The 12,085-nt window shown below is 59.0% G+C and overlaps 1 protein-coding gene across 2 annotated transcripts; it reads left to right on the forward strand.

Annotated features, from left to right (window-relative positions):
• The first annotated feature begins 335 nt into the window (after positions 1-335).
• On the forward strand, positions 336-5,387 carry UBE2T (ubiquitin conjugating enzyme E2 T). Of its 2 annotated transcripts, none has more exons than XM_055583217.1 (7): positions 336-794; positions 1,897-2,045; positions 2,541-2,601; positions 3,873-3,978; positions 4,072-4,170; positions 4,283-4,360; positions 5,038-5,387. In XM_055583217.1, the coding sequence occupies exons 2-7, from the start codon at positions 1,937-1,939 to the stop codon at positions 5,161-5,163; spliced, it is 579 nt and encodes a 192-aa protein (XP_055439192.1). In that variant the 5' UTR covers positions 336-794; positions 1,897-1,936; the 3' UTR covers positions 5,164-5,387. The 2 variants fall into 2 exon arrangements, with proteins under 2 accessions (XP_055439192.1, XP_055439190.1); XM_055583215.1 differs by having other exon boundaries at positions 358-794; positions 2,532-2,601.
• Positions 5,388-12,085: the final 6,698 nt, after the last annotated feature.

Here is a 12,085-nt window from a genome sequence, read left to right on the forward strand (position 1 = left end):
AAAATAAGGAATCATTCTGAAGAGATCAAAATAGAAAGTATCAGTAGTAAGACAGGCAGCCAACTCTAGCGTTAAGACGGAAAACACGTCCCCACAGTGAGTGCGTGCTGACAGTAACTGCGGACCACAGCTGACTGGCCAGCAACTGGATTCCCGTGTGGTTCGCGGCTCCCGGCGGGGCCAGCTCCCGCAGCCCACGGGAAGCCTCGGGAGCACCGCGGGCTTGCGGGGCCGAGAGGACGCCCACGCCGCGGCCACCCGGAACCACGGCTACTTAACGCCGGTCTGGGCCGGAAGCAGAAGTCCCGACTAGACCGCCCGCGGGAAGGTTCAGCAGGACCGGCCGCTCCTCCCGCAGCCGAGCCGGAGGCGTGGTGGGCGCGGCCCGAGCGCGGCGGACGGCCCCAGCGCCGCGCGCCCCCGGTCGGAACCCGGCTCCGAACGTCCGGTTCCTCGGGCTCTCGGGTCTGACGGTCCTGAGGCGGCAGCCCCACCGCGCAAACACCCGGACAGCAGTCAGCTCCCACACAGACGCTCCCGGCTCCTCCCAGCTCGCCTCCTCCCGTGACGCAGCGAGCCAAAGACTCGACAGTCCCCGCTCGCCGCGCTCGCGTTCAAAGGGCGTGGGCGGGGCCCGCCGGAGCCCGGCCAATCGGAGGCTGCGCGCCTCCCGGGCGGCGCTCCGGACCAATCACAGCCTCCCGGGCGGAAGGCGGGGCAAGGCGGCGGCTGGGCTCGCGCAGGCGCGGTGCCGGGTGCTCGGAGCCGTTGCCCTGCGAGGAGCTACCGCGCAGGTGAGAGGCCGCGGGCGGGCATTCACGGGCGGCGTGGTGGGGTTGGGGGCGCTTTCTTCCTGCCTGACTGCGGAGCCTCCTCTTCTCCGACTGTCGGTTGTAGAACGGACTCTCCGCTTGTCTTGGCAACGTGGTTGGCGCTCTGCCCCGGCCCGGCCCGGCCCGCGTCCCACAGCCGCCCCAGCCGTTTCCCAGCCGCCACGCCCACCTGCTGCTCCCGGCCCCCCACCCGACGTTTTATTAATTGTGTATATTTGTTTTATTGTTCGTGATTCCCAGTGCCTGCTTACTGAGAGAAGCAGTAAGGGTCAGTGTATAAATGGAGCTCAGTCGTTCAGCCGTGTCTGAGTCTGCGACCCCAGGGACTGTAGCCCGCCAGGCTCCTCTGTATGTGGGATTCTCCAGGCAGGAACACTGGAGTGGGTTGCCATGCCCTCCTCCAGGGGATCTTCCCGACCCACGGAGCCAAGCAGCGTCTCTTGGGACTCCTGGATTGGCAAGAGGATTCTTTATTAGGAGCGCCACAGTACATAAAAGTAGTTAATGACCTAGTGAAATAACTGGATCCCAGAGATGATGGTCCTAAAGACGTGTATAAAGAAATTTGGAATAATTTACATGAATGTCTGTTGTGTTAAATTAATTCTGTTTAACATACTAATTTGCCTGTAGTATTGCTAATACTGGGACTCCCTTGGTGGCTCAGTGGTAAAGAATCCACCTGCCAATTCAGGAGATGCAGGTTCCCATCATCTCTGGGTCAGGAAGATCTCCTGGAGAAGGAAATGGCAGCCCACTCCAGTATTCTTGCCTGGAAAATCCCATGGATGGAGGAGCCTGGTGGGCTACAGTCCATGGGGCCGCAGAGTCGGACACAACTGAGCACTTTAGAACCTCAGTGTTTTGTTTGTAGAAACTTTTCATTGTTTTATACTTTATTTTTAAAATGTGTTTGCTTGAATAGATAGCACGAGGGAAAAAACTCAAGACTCCCTTCTCAGAATAGCAAGTGACACGAGGGCTGTCTCTGTCCTTCAGTGAATTGAGCTGGCACTAACATTCACTGCTGCTGACCCTTTGCGGGCGCCCCTCTTCTCCCCAGGATCCCAGCCAGTGTGAACTGAGTGCTTCTGCCTGAGGTCATGCAGAGAACATCGCGTCTGAAGCGAGAGCTGAGCCTGCTGGCCGCGGAGCCGCCCCCGGGCATCACGTGCTGGCAGGACGGGGACCGGATGGAAGACCTGCGAGCACGTAGGTGTCACCCCAGGCGAGCGACAGTTGTGCTGAGACGTGAATACCGTGTGTTCCTCTGAATTAGGGCCCGAGTGCATCTGCCTGCCTCGTTTGCTACATTTATAAAAGGTCTCCAGGACGTTTCTTCTTTGGCCTTTTACCCCCCCCCCCCACCCCCCACCCCTGCTTGATTTAAACAAGACGTGGGCATCAGCTCTGAAGCAGTTCAGCACCACGGATGCGCCACCTTTACGCATCCGTGAGGCCAGACCGGGCAGCACGTGGTCGGAATGCAGCCGGCCTCCCCAGCAGGGCTGCAGGTGTCTGTGGCCTGTGGCCAGATCTCCCACGTAGCCCTTGTGTGACACCAGCCTGGGCTGGTGCCTCGCGTGGGGGCTGGTCAGACCCTGAGAGCTGTCCCAGACCCAGCGTCTCCGTCAGGACCAGGCGGGGAGCTGCTCCAGGCCACCCAGTCACCTCTTCACTGTTTCTTTTTCTTTCAAGAGATTCTAGGTGGAGCCAACACACCTTATGAAAAAGGTGTTTTCAAGCTGGAAGTTCACATTCCAGAGAGGTCAGTGTGAATTACATTTACATTTCCAGGCTAAGCCCATTACAGGGAGGCAGCAGTGTGGTAGAGTGTTGAACACAGGACTTATAGGACCTGGATCTTAGTCCTAACCTTATTAGGACTTCCTGTGACCTCTAGCACCTTATCTTTGGAGTTCAATCTCTTTCTCTTAAAACTGGGCTACATCACATCTAACACCACCTCCCCCCACCCCGGGCTCACCGTTGCACTAACGCACACACACCATTGTGGTAACACACACACACCATTGCGGTAACACACACACACCATTGCGGTAACACACACACACCATTGCGGTAACACACACACACCATTGTGGTAACACACATAGCATTGCGGTAACATACCACATTGTGGTAACATATAACGTTGCAGTAACACACACACCATTGCGGTAACACACACATGTCACTGCGGTAACACACACACACCATTGCGGTAACACACATAACATTGCGGTAACATACACACACCATTGCGGTAACACACACATAAACTGACCATTTAAACCGTGTTTAAGTGTATGGTTTTGGGGCGTTGATGTACATCCAGCCACCCCGCCACAACCATCTCGAGAACTTTTTCATCTTCCCAAACGAGTCCTCCGCAGCCCTGTGACGCCAGTTCTCTGTCCCTGCCCGGTCCCTGGTGGCCCCATTCCCTCTGCCTCTGCGTAGAGGCCCCGTTCATGCAGGCGTGCTGTAAGCCTCTCATCAAGGCGCAGTGGTTGTAGTTTGTGGTTTGTAGACACCTGTTCACAGGCCAGGTTTGTTACAAGTCCCGAGAGAAGCAGGTAATCCCAGGGATGTCAGTTCTGAGACACACAGGGGTTTTCCAAGGTCTGTGTCTCACCAGAGAAAAAGTAACTAGGTGCAGTGTGTAAATCAGAATTGGACTCTGTTTTTCAAAATCTATCTGTAAAAACACTGCAGCCGAGACTAAGGAAATCTGAGTGGTAGATGAGACTGAGGAATAATTTTGTATTTTTTTCATGGGTGTACTGACAGTTGTGCAGCTCTGTAGGAGAGGGGCCTTATTCTTAGGAGATCATGCTGAAGTTTTTCAAGGGCTAGGGACTTGATCCAGGTGGTGGGTAAAAGGGTTTTCAGTACTGTCAATTATCATCATAAAAATTGGGGGAGAACAAAGGTTTGTCTCTCAAAGGTTGCTGTCCTAATTAGTCATCAGCAGCTGTTCATAACATCAGAAGCAATATTCCAGTGAAACTTCCCTGTCCTCCTGTGCTGTCAAAGGTACCCATTTGAACCTCCTCAGATCCGATTTCTGACTCCAATCTATCACCCCAACATCGACTCTGCGGGACGGATTTGTCTAGACGTTCTCAAGTTGCCACCAAAAGTGAGTGGCAGGGGCAAGGTCCACCCTCTAGCCTACGTGATTGGAGAAGCACATTCTTAGAGCTGCTGCCTGCCTGTCTGTCCATCTGTCTAGGGTGCCTGGAGACCATCCCTCAACATCGCAACCTTGCTGACTTCCGTTCAGCAGCTCATGGCCGAGCCCAACCCGGACGACCCGCTCATGGCTGACATCGTAAGTGCCCAGCCCACTTTCCCCATGTCCCACACGCTGTCCAGGAGGGTTGCGTGGCGGCTGGAGCTGATAAGTCTTGTCTCTCTCCATTGACTCTCCGCTTCCTTCTTAGTCCTCAGAGTTTAAATACAACAAGCCAGTCTTCCTCAAGAACGCCAGGCAGTGGACAGAGAAGCACGCACGGCAGAAGGTGGGGTGTCTGGCAGCTCTGACTTGGCTTCTGCCTCTCGTGTGTTACACGTGAATGTGTCTGTATGCACACAAGATTTTATTACACGTGCCGAGTCCATGCTGTACCCAAGGGTGGGTGGGTGATCTCCTGCAACCTTCCTTGTAATCATTCAGCAGATAGATAGCTCAGCCAATGGGAGCGAGGGTTTCTAGGAGCCACCGTCCACTGAGGACCACCAGGCAGCTGGGACCTCTGCGGGACTCGGGGAGGGGCAGGGGTGTGGGAAGGAAGGGAGTGGACGTGGAGGGAGGGAGGAGCCACGCCCCCAGTTTACCTCACTTAACAAAGGAGGCACTTCAGGAGCAGAGAGGATGCTGAGCACACGTGGGTGTGCTGAGCCGTCCCCTCCCTGAGACGGAGTCACGTAGCCGTTAGTGTCAGTAGGGGGAAGAATTAACAGATAAACGGCACAGGGGATGGGAGCAGCTTTGGAGAGAATGCCTGTCCGAGGGGAGGCAACAAGGCCCCAGGAGAACGTTTGCTGTGAACCGTGTTCGGTGTGAACCCAGAAGTACGGTGTAAACTGTGTTCAGTGTGAACCGTGTTCGGTGTGAACCGTGTTCTGTGTGAACTGTGTTCGGTGTGAACATGTTTGGTGTGAACTATGCTGTGCTTTCCCACCTGCTCCTTCTCAGACAGACGAGGAAGGGGCGCCTGGCAGCCTCCCCACGGTGGGCAGCTCAGAGGGACCCAGGGCCGCACAGAAGAGGAAAGCTGGGCAGCTGGACAGCGAGGGAAGGAGGTTTTGCCCTGACGTTTAGGGATGGTCCTGGCCTGTCTTTGCCGGGATGGTCCAATTTGCCTACATTTCTGGACTGTTTTCTTTGTATTTGATGATGTGATCATTTTTGTATCTTGTGAAACAGACCTTGTATATTTATGTGTTCTGCTTTACATTGATTCTTTGAGAGTTATTTTATTTATCTTGTGCATATTGATTTTAAAACTTGTAAGCCTGAAAAATAAATAGTCATTTAATGTTGAATATGGGTTTATCCTGAATGTGTGTTTGGGAGCAAACTGGCCAGAGAGCTATTCAGAAGGAGTGTTACGATATTTGGAAGAGTCCTTTATTTTGCCAACCAACCAGCATCACTCAGGACACTAAGGATGGACATGTGTCTAAAGGAGATTTAGAGAGAATTTGGTGCCCGCCATGCTTCCAGAATTCTAGGTTTCAGATGTCTGGCAGTGCGGGCTTAGGGTTGTCGCCCTCCTTGAGTGTTGCTGGCAGCCTTCTCTCTGGCTCACGTGGCCGGTCAGAATACTGCAGCGCAGCAGTGTGTGTTCCCCAGACCCAGTGACCACCTGCTCCGTGCCAAGCGTCTGATACGATATTAGTGAGGCAGTCAGGTGATGATCGCACAGATTCATATGGCTCTTCACAACCCCTCGTGTCCCTGGCAGCTTCATTTGACAGCAGGTACTAAGGTGCCAAGCTCTAGTCCCTGCCCAAGACTGGACAGGGCCCTGGGGCCTGTCCTCACTGTTCTTGTGTAGATGACAGAGCAGGCGGACCCGGGCCCGTCCTCACTGTTCTGTTCAGACGACGGAGCAGGCGGACCCGGGCCCGACCCCACTGTTCTGTTCAGACGACGGAGCAGGTGGACCCGGGCCCGTCCTCACTGTTCAGACAACGGAGCAAGCAGACCCGGGCCCATCCTCACTGTTCTGTTCAGACGACGGAGCAGGCGGACCCGGGCCCGTCCTCACTGTTCTGTTCAGACGACAGAGCAGGCGGACCCGGGCCCGTCCTCACTGTTCTGTTCAGACGACAGAGCAGGCGGACCCGGGCCCGACCTCACTGTTCTGTTCAGACGACGGAGCAGGCGGACCCGGGCCCGACTCCACTGTTCTGTTCAGACGATGGAGCAGGTGGACCCGGGCCTGTCCTCACTGTTCAGACAACGGAGCAAGCAGACCCGGGCCCATCCTCACTGTTCTGTTCAGACGATGGAGCAGGCGGACCCGGGCCCAACCTCACTGTTCTGTTCAGACGACGGAGCAGGCGGACCCGGGCCCAACTCCACTGTTCTGTTCAGACGACGGAGCAGGCGGACCCGGGCCCGTCCTCACTGTTCTGTTCAGACGACAGAGCAGGCGGACCCGGGCCCGTCCTCACTGTTCTGTTCAGACGACAGAGCAGGCGGACCCGGGCCCGACCTCAGTGTTCTGTTCAGACGACGGAGCAGGCGGACCCGGGCCCGACTCCACTGTTCTGTTCAGACGATGGAGCAGGTGGACCCGGGCCTGTCCTCACTGTTCAGACAACGGAGCAAGCAGACCCGGGCCCATCCTCACTGTTCTGTTCAGACGATGGAGCAGGCGGACCCGGGCCCAACCTCACTGTTCTGTTCAGACGACGGAGCAGGCGGACCCGGGCCCAACTCCACTGTTCTGTTCAGACGACGGAGCAGGTGGACCCGGGCCCGTCCTCACTGTTCAGACAACGGAGCAAGCAGACCCGGGCCCGTCCTCGCTGTTCTGTTCAGACGACGGAGCAGGCGGACCCGGGCCCGACCCCACTGTTCTGTTCAGACGACGGAGCAGGCGGACCTGGGCCCGACCTCACTGTTCTGTTCAGACGACGGAGCAGGCGGACCCGGGCCCGACCTCACTGTTCTGTTCAGACGACGGAGCAGGCGGACCCGGGCCCGACCTCACTGTTCTGTTCAGACAATGGAGCAAGCAGACCCGGGCCCGTCCTCACTGTTCTGTGTAGATGATGGAGCAGGCAGACCTGGACAGAAGTCAGCTGAGGTGGAATGAGGTGCCGAGGCACGGAGGCTCCATACCCCACCGTGTTGAGCCTGGTGGTCCCGGGCCAGGCCAGGCTCGGGGCACACAGAGGGCCCCTCGAGCCATTTCCCTTCCTCCACCGCAGAACCACCCTGCGCTCACGGCAGCCTGCCTTAGGACACAGGCGCAGTAATAGACGATGGCATCAACCGAAATGTGAATTTCCTGCGTGTCCCCACTTCATGGGTTTCCAGCTTCTACAGAATTCTTGAAACCACGTCTCAAAATCCGCTACCGTTCTCTCATCAAGCCCAGGAACTCATCTGCTCTCCTGTACTTGGGCACATGTGCCTCAAACTGGGGCTTCCAGATGCCGTTAGGATCAACCAGGAAACTTCATTTGTAAGAACCAAGTGGCTGGTGACGCCAGGCGGGCCGGGCTGGGCCGCACTCACACGTGCTGCACTCACTGTCCCTCCTGGAGGGACCACCAGGGCTGCGTGCTTCTCGTCCACAGTGAGCGCCGGTGGCGGGAGACGCTGGTGCTGACGGGGGGACAGGTCAGGTGCGAACCCAGATGGCCTTGGGCTCGTCGTGGGAGAGCAGACGGCCCTCCGCAGCGGCCCGCCATGAGTGTCAGCTGCCCTCCTGTCCCGGCCGGAACCTCGCCCCCGGCCTCCAGCCCTGACCGTCTGCAGTGGATGCTTGTAGCAGCAAGGTCTTCAGGTGACGTATTAATAAAAGCCAGATTGTACCTCCTCCTGGAGCCCAGGAAAGCCCTGTCTCCTGTCCCCTGCCCACCAGCGCTGTGGGCTTCACCCCGTCGCCTGCACACACCCGCCCCTCTGTAAGCCACGAGCAGCCACGCGGCCCCACCCATCTGACACCAGCGCCCCTGCTGGTGCTTCCACACGGGATGCCTCATGCATCCCCTGAAGGGGACGCGGCCTGTTCTTGGTGGATCTCACACCCTGCACCGTCTGCCAGTGTGTCCACTCCACGGGCTCATGGCTGCAGAGCCTGCGCCCTACTCACTAGAAATACCACAGCCGGAAGTCACCGGAGGCCCCCGTCTCTGAGTGCACAAGCAGAAGGGACCCAGGCAGAGGACAAGAGAAGACAGGGGAGGAAGGCCAGGCCCCGCACCCAGCCCAGGAAGGAGGGGGAGCAGGGGGAGCAGGAACGAAGGTCCAGGAGACCCGGCCCGGGAAGCACCACCCGCCGGCAGGGGCCAGAGTCCCGCCCGAGCTCTGCATGCTCCGTCTGTCCTGCAGACGGTCAGGGTGGTTGTCAGGACTAGGCAGGGGCAGGGCGGGGACAGTGGCCCCCACATGAGGCGCCAAAGCCCTGCTTTGCTGGGACGAGCAAGCTGAGCGGTCACCCAAGAGGCTGCGAGTCTGATCCCGCCTGCTGCCCATGGCAGCTCCACTCCCGGAAAAGGGACCGCGAGGGTGCACCACGCGTGGCACGGAGGACCCACATCCAAGGGCGGGCACAGCAGCGCGCGTGCAAGAGCAAAACCTCAAGCAACCCAAGTGCCCGGGAGGGCGACAAGCGAAGTGATGGCCCAGCCACACGGAGGGAAGAGAGCCAGCGTCCTGCAGAAACCAGAGGGCTTCCTCTACGGATCTGCGCTGTGAGCACAGGCATGTTATTGGTGCAGAAAGAGACGCTGGAGCGAGGCAGAAGCAAAGCACAGCAGTAGTGACCAGCCAGGGTCTGGGGCCTTGGCAAGAGGGACGGGAGGGGGACTGTCAGAAAGATGCGTGCCATCAAGACACGTGCATGCATTACTCATCCAGAATAAGGAACAAACGGGGTCAAGGAAGAACCTGCTGCGGGGGCCGGGGCGCACACCCCCATTTCAGAGCCACTCACGCACGCCCGCCCCCGCCTGCCCCGCCCCACACCTGCCTGCCCCAGCCTGCCCGGGGAACGGATACACTGCTCCCTGACAGCCCCCCACTCCCAGCACAGGGCGTGGACTTGGCCCAGCAGGCACCAGCGCAGAGTCCGGAACCCGGAACCCGTCAGGGCCTCACTGCCTCGCTCGTCCTCACATGTGTAGAGGGGGCAAGCCACGAGGTTCGAAGGTCAGGTGGGGAGGTCGACCCAGGGGAGGCCCAACCTGAGGATCCGTAGTCACAGCCCTGCACCCAGCCCTGAGGAGGGGCTTCCTGGGGTGAGGACAGAGTTGCTAAGGAGAGTCGGCTGTGGTGGCCGGGGCCCTGGGGGGGGCCACTGAGCGCCAGGCAGGATGTTCAGAGGCCCGGCCGACAGGGACCCGTGCATCCCCCACCGCGGCCCCCAGGACGAGCTCTGCTCTGCTCAGCTCTGCAGAGCAGACACCGTCTTGGAAGACGTCATCCATCCAAATAAATGCATTTACATGCACTGGGTTACCTGGCTTTTGACTTTTCGTTTGATCAATGATAGACTAATACATAATCTTCCTCTGACCACAGCAGAGAGAACCAAAGAGAAACACTCCAACTTGCCAGAAAGCCGGCCGAACACAAACAAACGTGACTTCCCCTCTGGTTTTGGGTAAATGTGCACCGTCTACAGGGGCTTCCCTGAGGCTCAGATGGTGAAGAGTCCACCTGCCAATATAAGAGACGAGGGTTCAATCCCGGGGCGGGGAAGATCCCCTGGAGAAGGGAATGCACCCACTCCAGTATTCTGGCCTGGAAAATCCCATGGACACAGTAGCCTGATGGGCTATAGTCTGCTGCTGCTGCTGCTAAGTCGCTTCAGTCATGTCCGACTCTGTGCGACCCCATAGATGGCAGCCCACCAGGCTCCCCCGTCCCTGGGATTCTCCAGGCAAGAACACTGGAGAGGGTTGCCATTTCCTTCTCCAATGCGTGAAAGTGAAAAGTGAAAGTGAAGTCGCTCAGTCATGTCCGACTCCTAGTGACCCCGTGGACTGCAGCCTACCAGGCTCCTCCGTCCACGGGATTTTCCAGGCAAGAGTACTGGAGCGGGGTGCCATCGCCTTCTCCAGACGGGCTATAGTCTATGGGGTCACAAAGATTCAGACACAACAGAACATGTGTGTACACACACACACACATACACAACATCTACAAGGCTTTTGAATAATAAAAAGTTTGTGGCAAACACCTCTGACCAGAAGGTGGAGGCCTGGCCGACGCCCAGCTGGTGGGGAACAGAGCGCAGGTGGGGGTGGAGCCACCCTGGAGCTGAGCATGCAGCCGAAGCCCTGCCTCTCCCCCAGAAAGCGCCCCGCAGGGACGGACCCCACGCAGCAGCTCCAACGTTGGGGGCTGGTGGCCAAACGGGAGGGGCCTGGACTCAAGGCTCCCAAACCCACAGCCCTTCACCATCCGTCCCTGGGGTGTCTTGGAGGACTGAGAGGCCTACCTGAGTTCCCCGTCTCTGCGCCAAACAGAGCTCCGGCTCAGCCCAGGCAGTGGGGAGACCGGCGCGTGCCTCCCCAGCTGACCGCTGGTGGGGCCTGCCAGGCTGTGCTGTGCCTGGGCCTTCCTATGGCACTGGGATAGCAAGTCTGCTTCAGAGCTGGCAGAGTCCAGGCTCCTCAGCTGGACTCGGAACAAGATGTCAAACGTTCTGGCTCCACCATGGAGCGCGCTCCTCCACTCGCCGCCTGGCGGCTGGGGCATCTCCTCCGAGGATTTCCACCAGGGGAGGCCGGTGGGGGTTGTCAGGGCGACGAGACACCCCTCCCCCGGCCACGATACTTGAAGGACCTTTCCAGGGCCGCCCCGGGGCCGTCCCAGGACCACAAGAGCACCAGCGGGGGCCCTCTGTCCTGCCGGGACGTGGCAGATGGCAGGGTGCCCGGGACGAGCCACCCTGTATCCCGAGCCCCAGCTCCCACTCCTCAGCCTGCATTTGGGGCGGGGGAGGGCGTGCCGGTGGCGCGTAAGGGACAGACACAATGTCCTCCCCCGTCCGGGGCACCCAGGAGCCCGGGCCTGTGTGACACTTCCTGCCACCCAGCACATCACACGCGTCTGGGGGCTGAGCAGCGGCTCCGGGCGCCCCTGGGAGGGCAGGGCCGGGGACTCAGGGATGGCCGGGCTCGTGGCAAGAAGGCTGCAGGCGGAGAACCGCAGGGAGGAGCTCAGAGCCACAGGGAAGCTGGGAACCCCTTGTCTTCCGAGGGCAGAAGTTTCTCTGGTGCCTGCGAGCCATTCACCGTCCCCCCACGGACCATGGGGCAACCCGCTCCACAGTGTTCTCGGGGGGGTAACATGGTTGAACCCCAGCTCCCAGGACGGCGGGCCTCTTGTGGTATCAGCAGGGGTGCAGAAGGGGGCCCCTAGGAGGGGCGGGGGCTCGTCTGTGAGGTGCTAATAGCTACTCGATGGAAACCGTACAAACTACCCCAAACCTACTGCTCAAGAACTGGGGGACCTGGGTTAAAGCAGGTTCTCCTGCCTCTTCACCACATGGACTTGCTCCCCACGTCTTTGAGAAAGGGGCACCAAGTCCTATTTTCCAAAACCAATTCTCACAGAAGTCTTGTGAGGGGTGCGTTCAGGGCCCGTGGGGTGCAGAGCATGGGGCAGTCCCTGGCACCCCTCCCCAGCCTTCCTCTGAGTCCCCGACCCCGGCCTTTCCCTGCCCCCCTCCAGCCTTCCTCTGCGCCCCCCCATCCCGGCCTTTCCCTGCGCCCACCCCGCCTTTCCCTGGGCCCCCGGCCGCCGCGCCTGCTCCTGGGCCACGTGGGCCACCCCCCCCGCCCCCGGGTACAGTCTTCTGCTCCCCTCCTTTCCCTAAAGTGAGAAATGTCCAGACCTCAGCCTCCTCAAATGCCACAGAGAAGAGGCCAGAGCAGGACTGAGGGGAGACCTGGCCAAGAACCGACAGGCAGCGGCCTGGGAGGGAGGCGACACGCAGGGTCAGGGCTGGGTCGTCTGCGTGGGTCACTCTGGGTCGTCCTGATTTATTTTA

This window comes from Bubalus kerabau, chromosome 5 (genome assembly GCF_029407905.1).
Source record: "Bubalus kerabau isolate K-KA32 ecotype Philippines breed swamp buffalo chromosome 5, PCC_UOA_SB_1v2, whole genome shotgun sequence".
Classification (NCBI taxonomy): domain Eukaryota; kingdom Metazoa; phylum Chordata; class Mammalia; order Artiodactyla; family Bovidae; genus Bubalus; species Bubalus kerabau.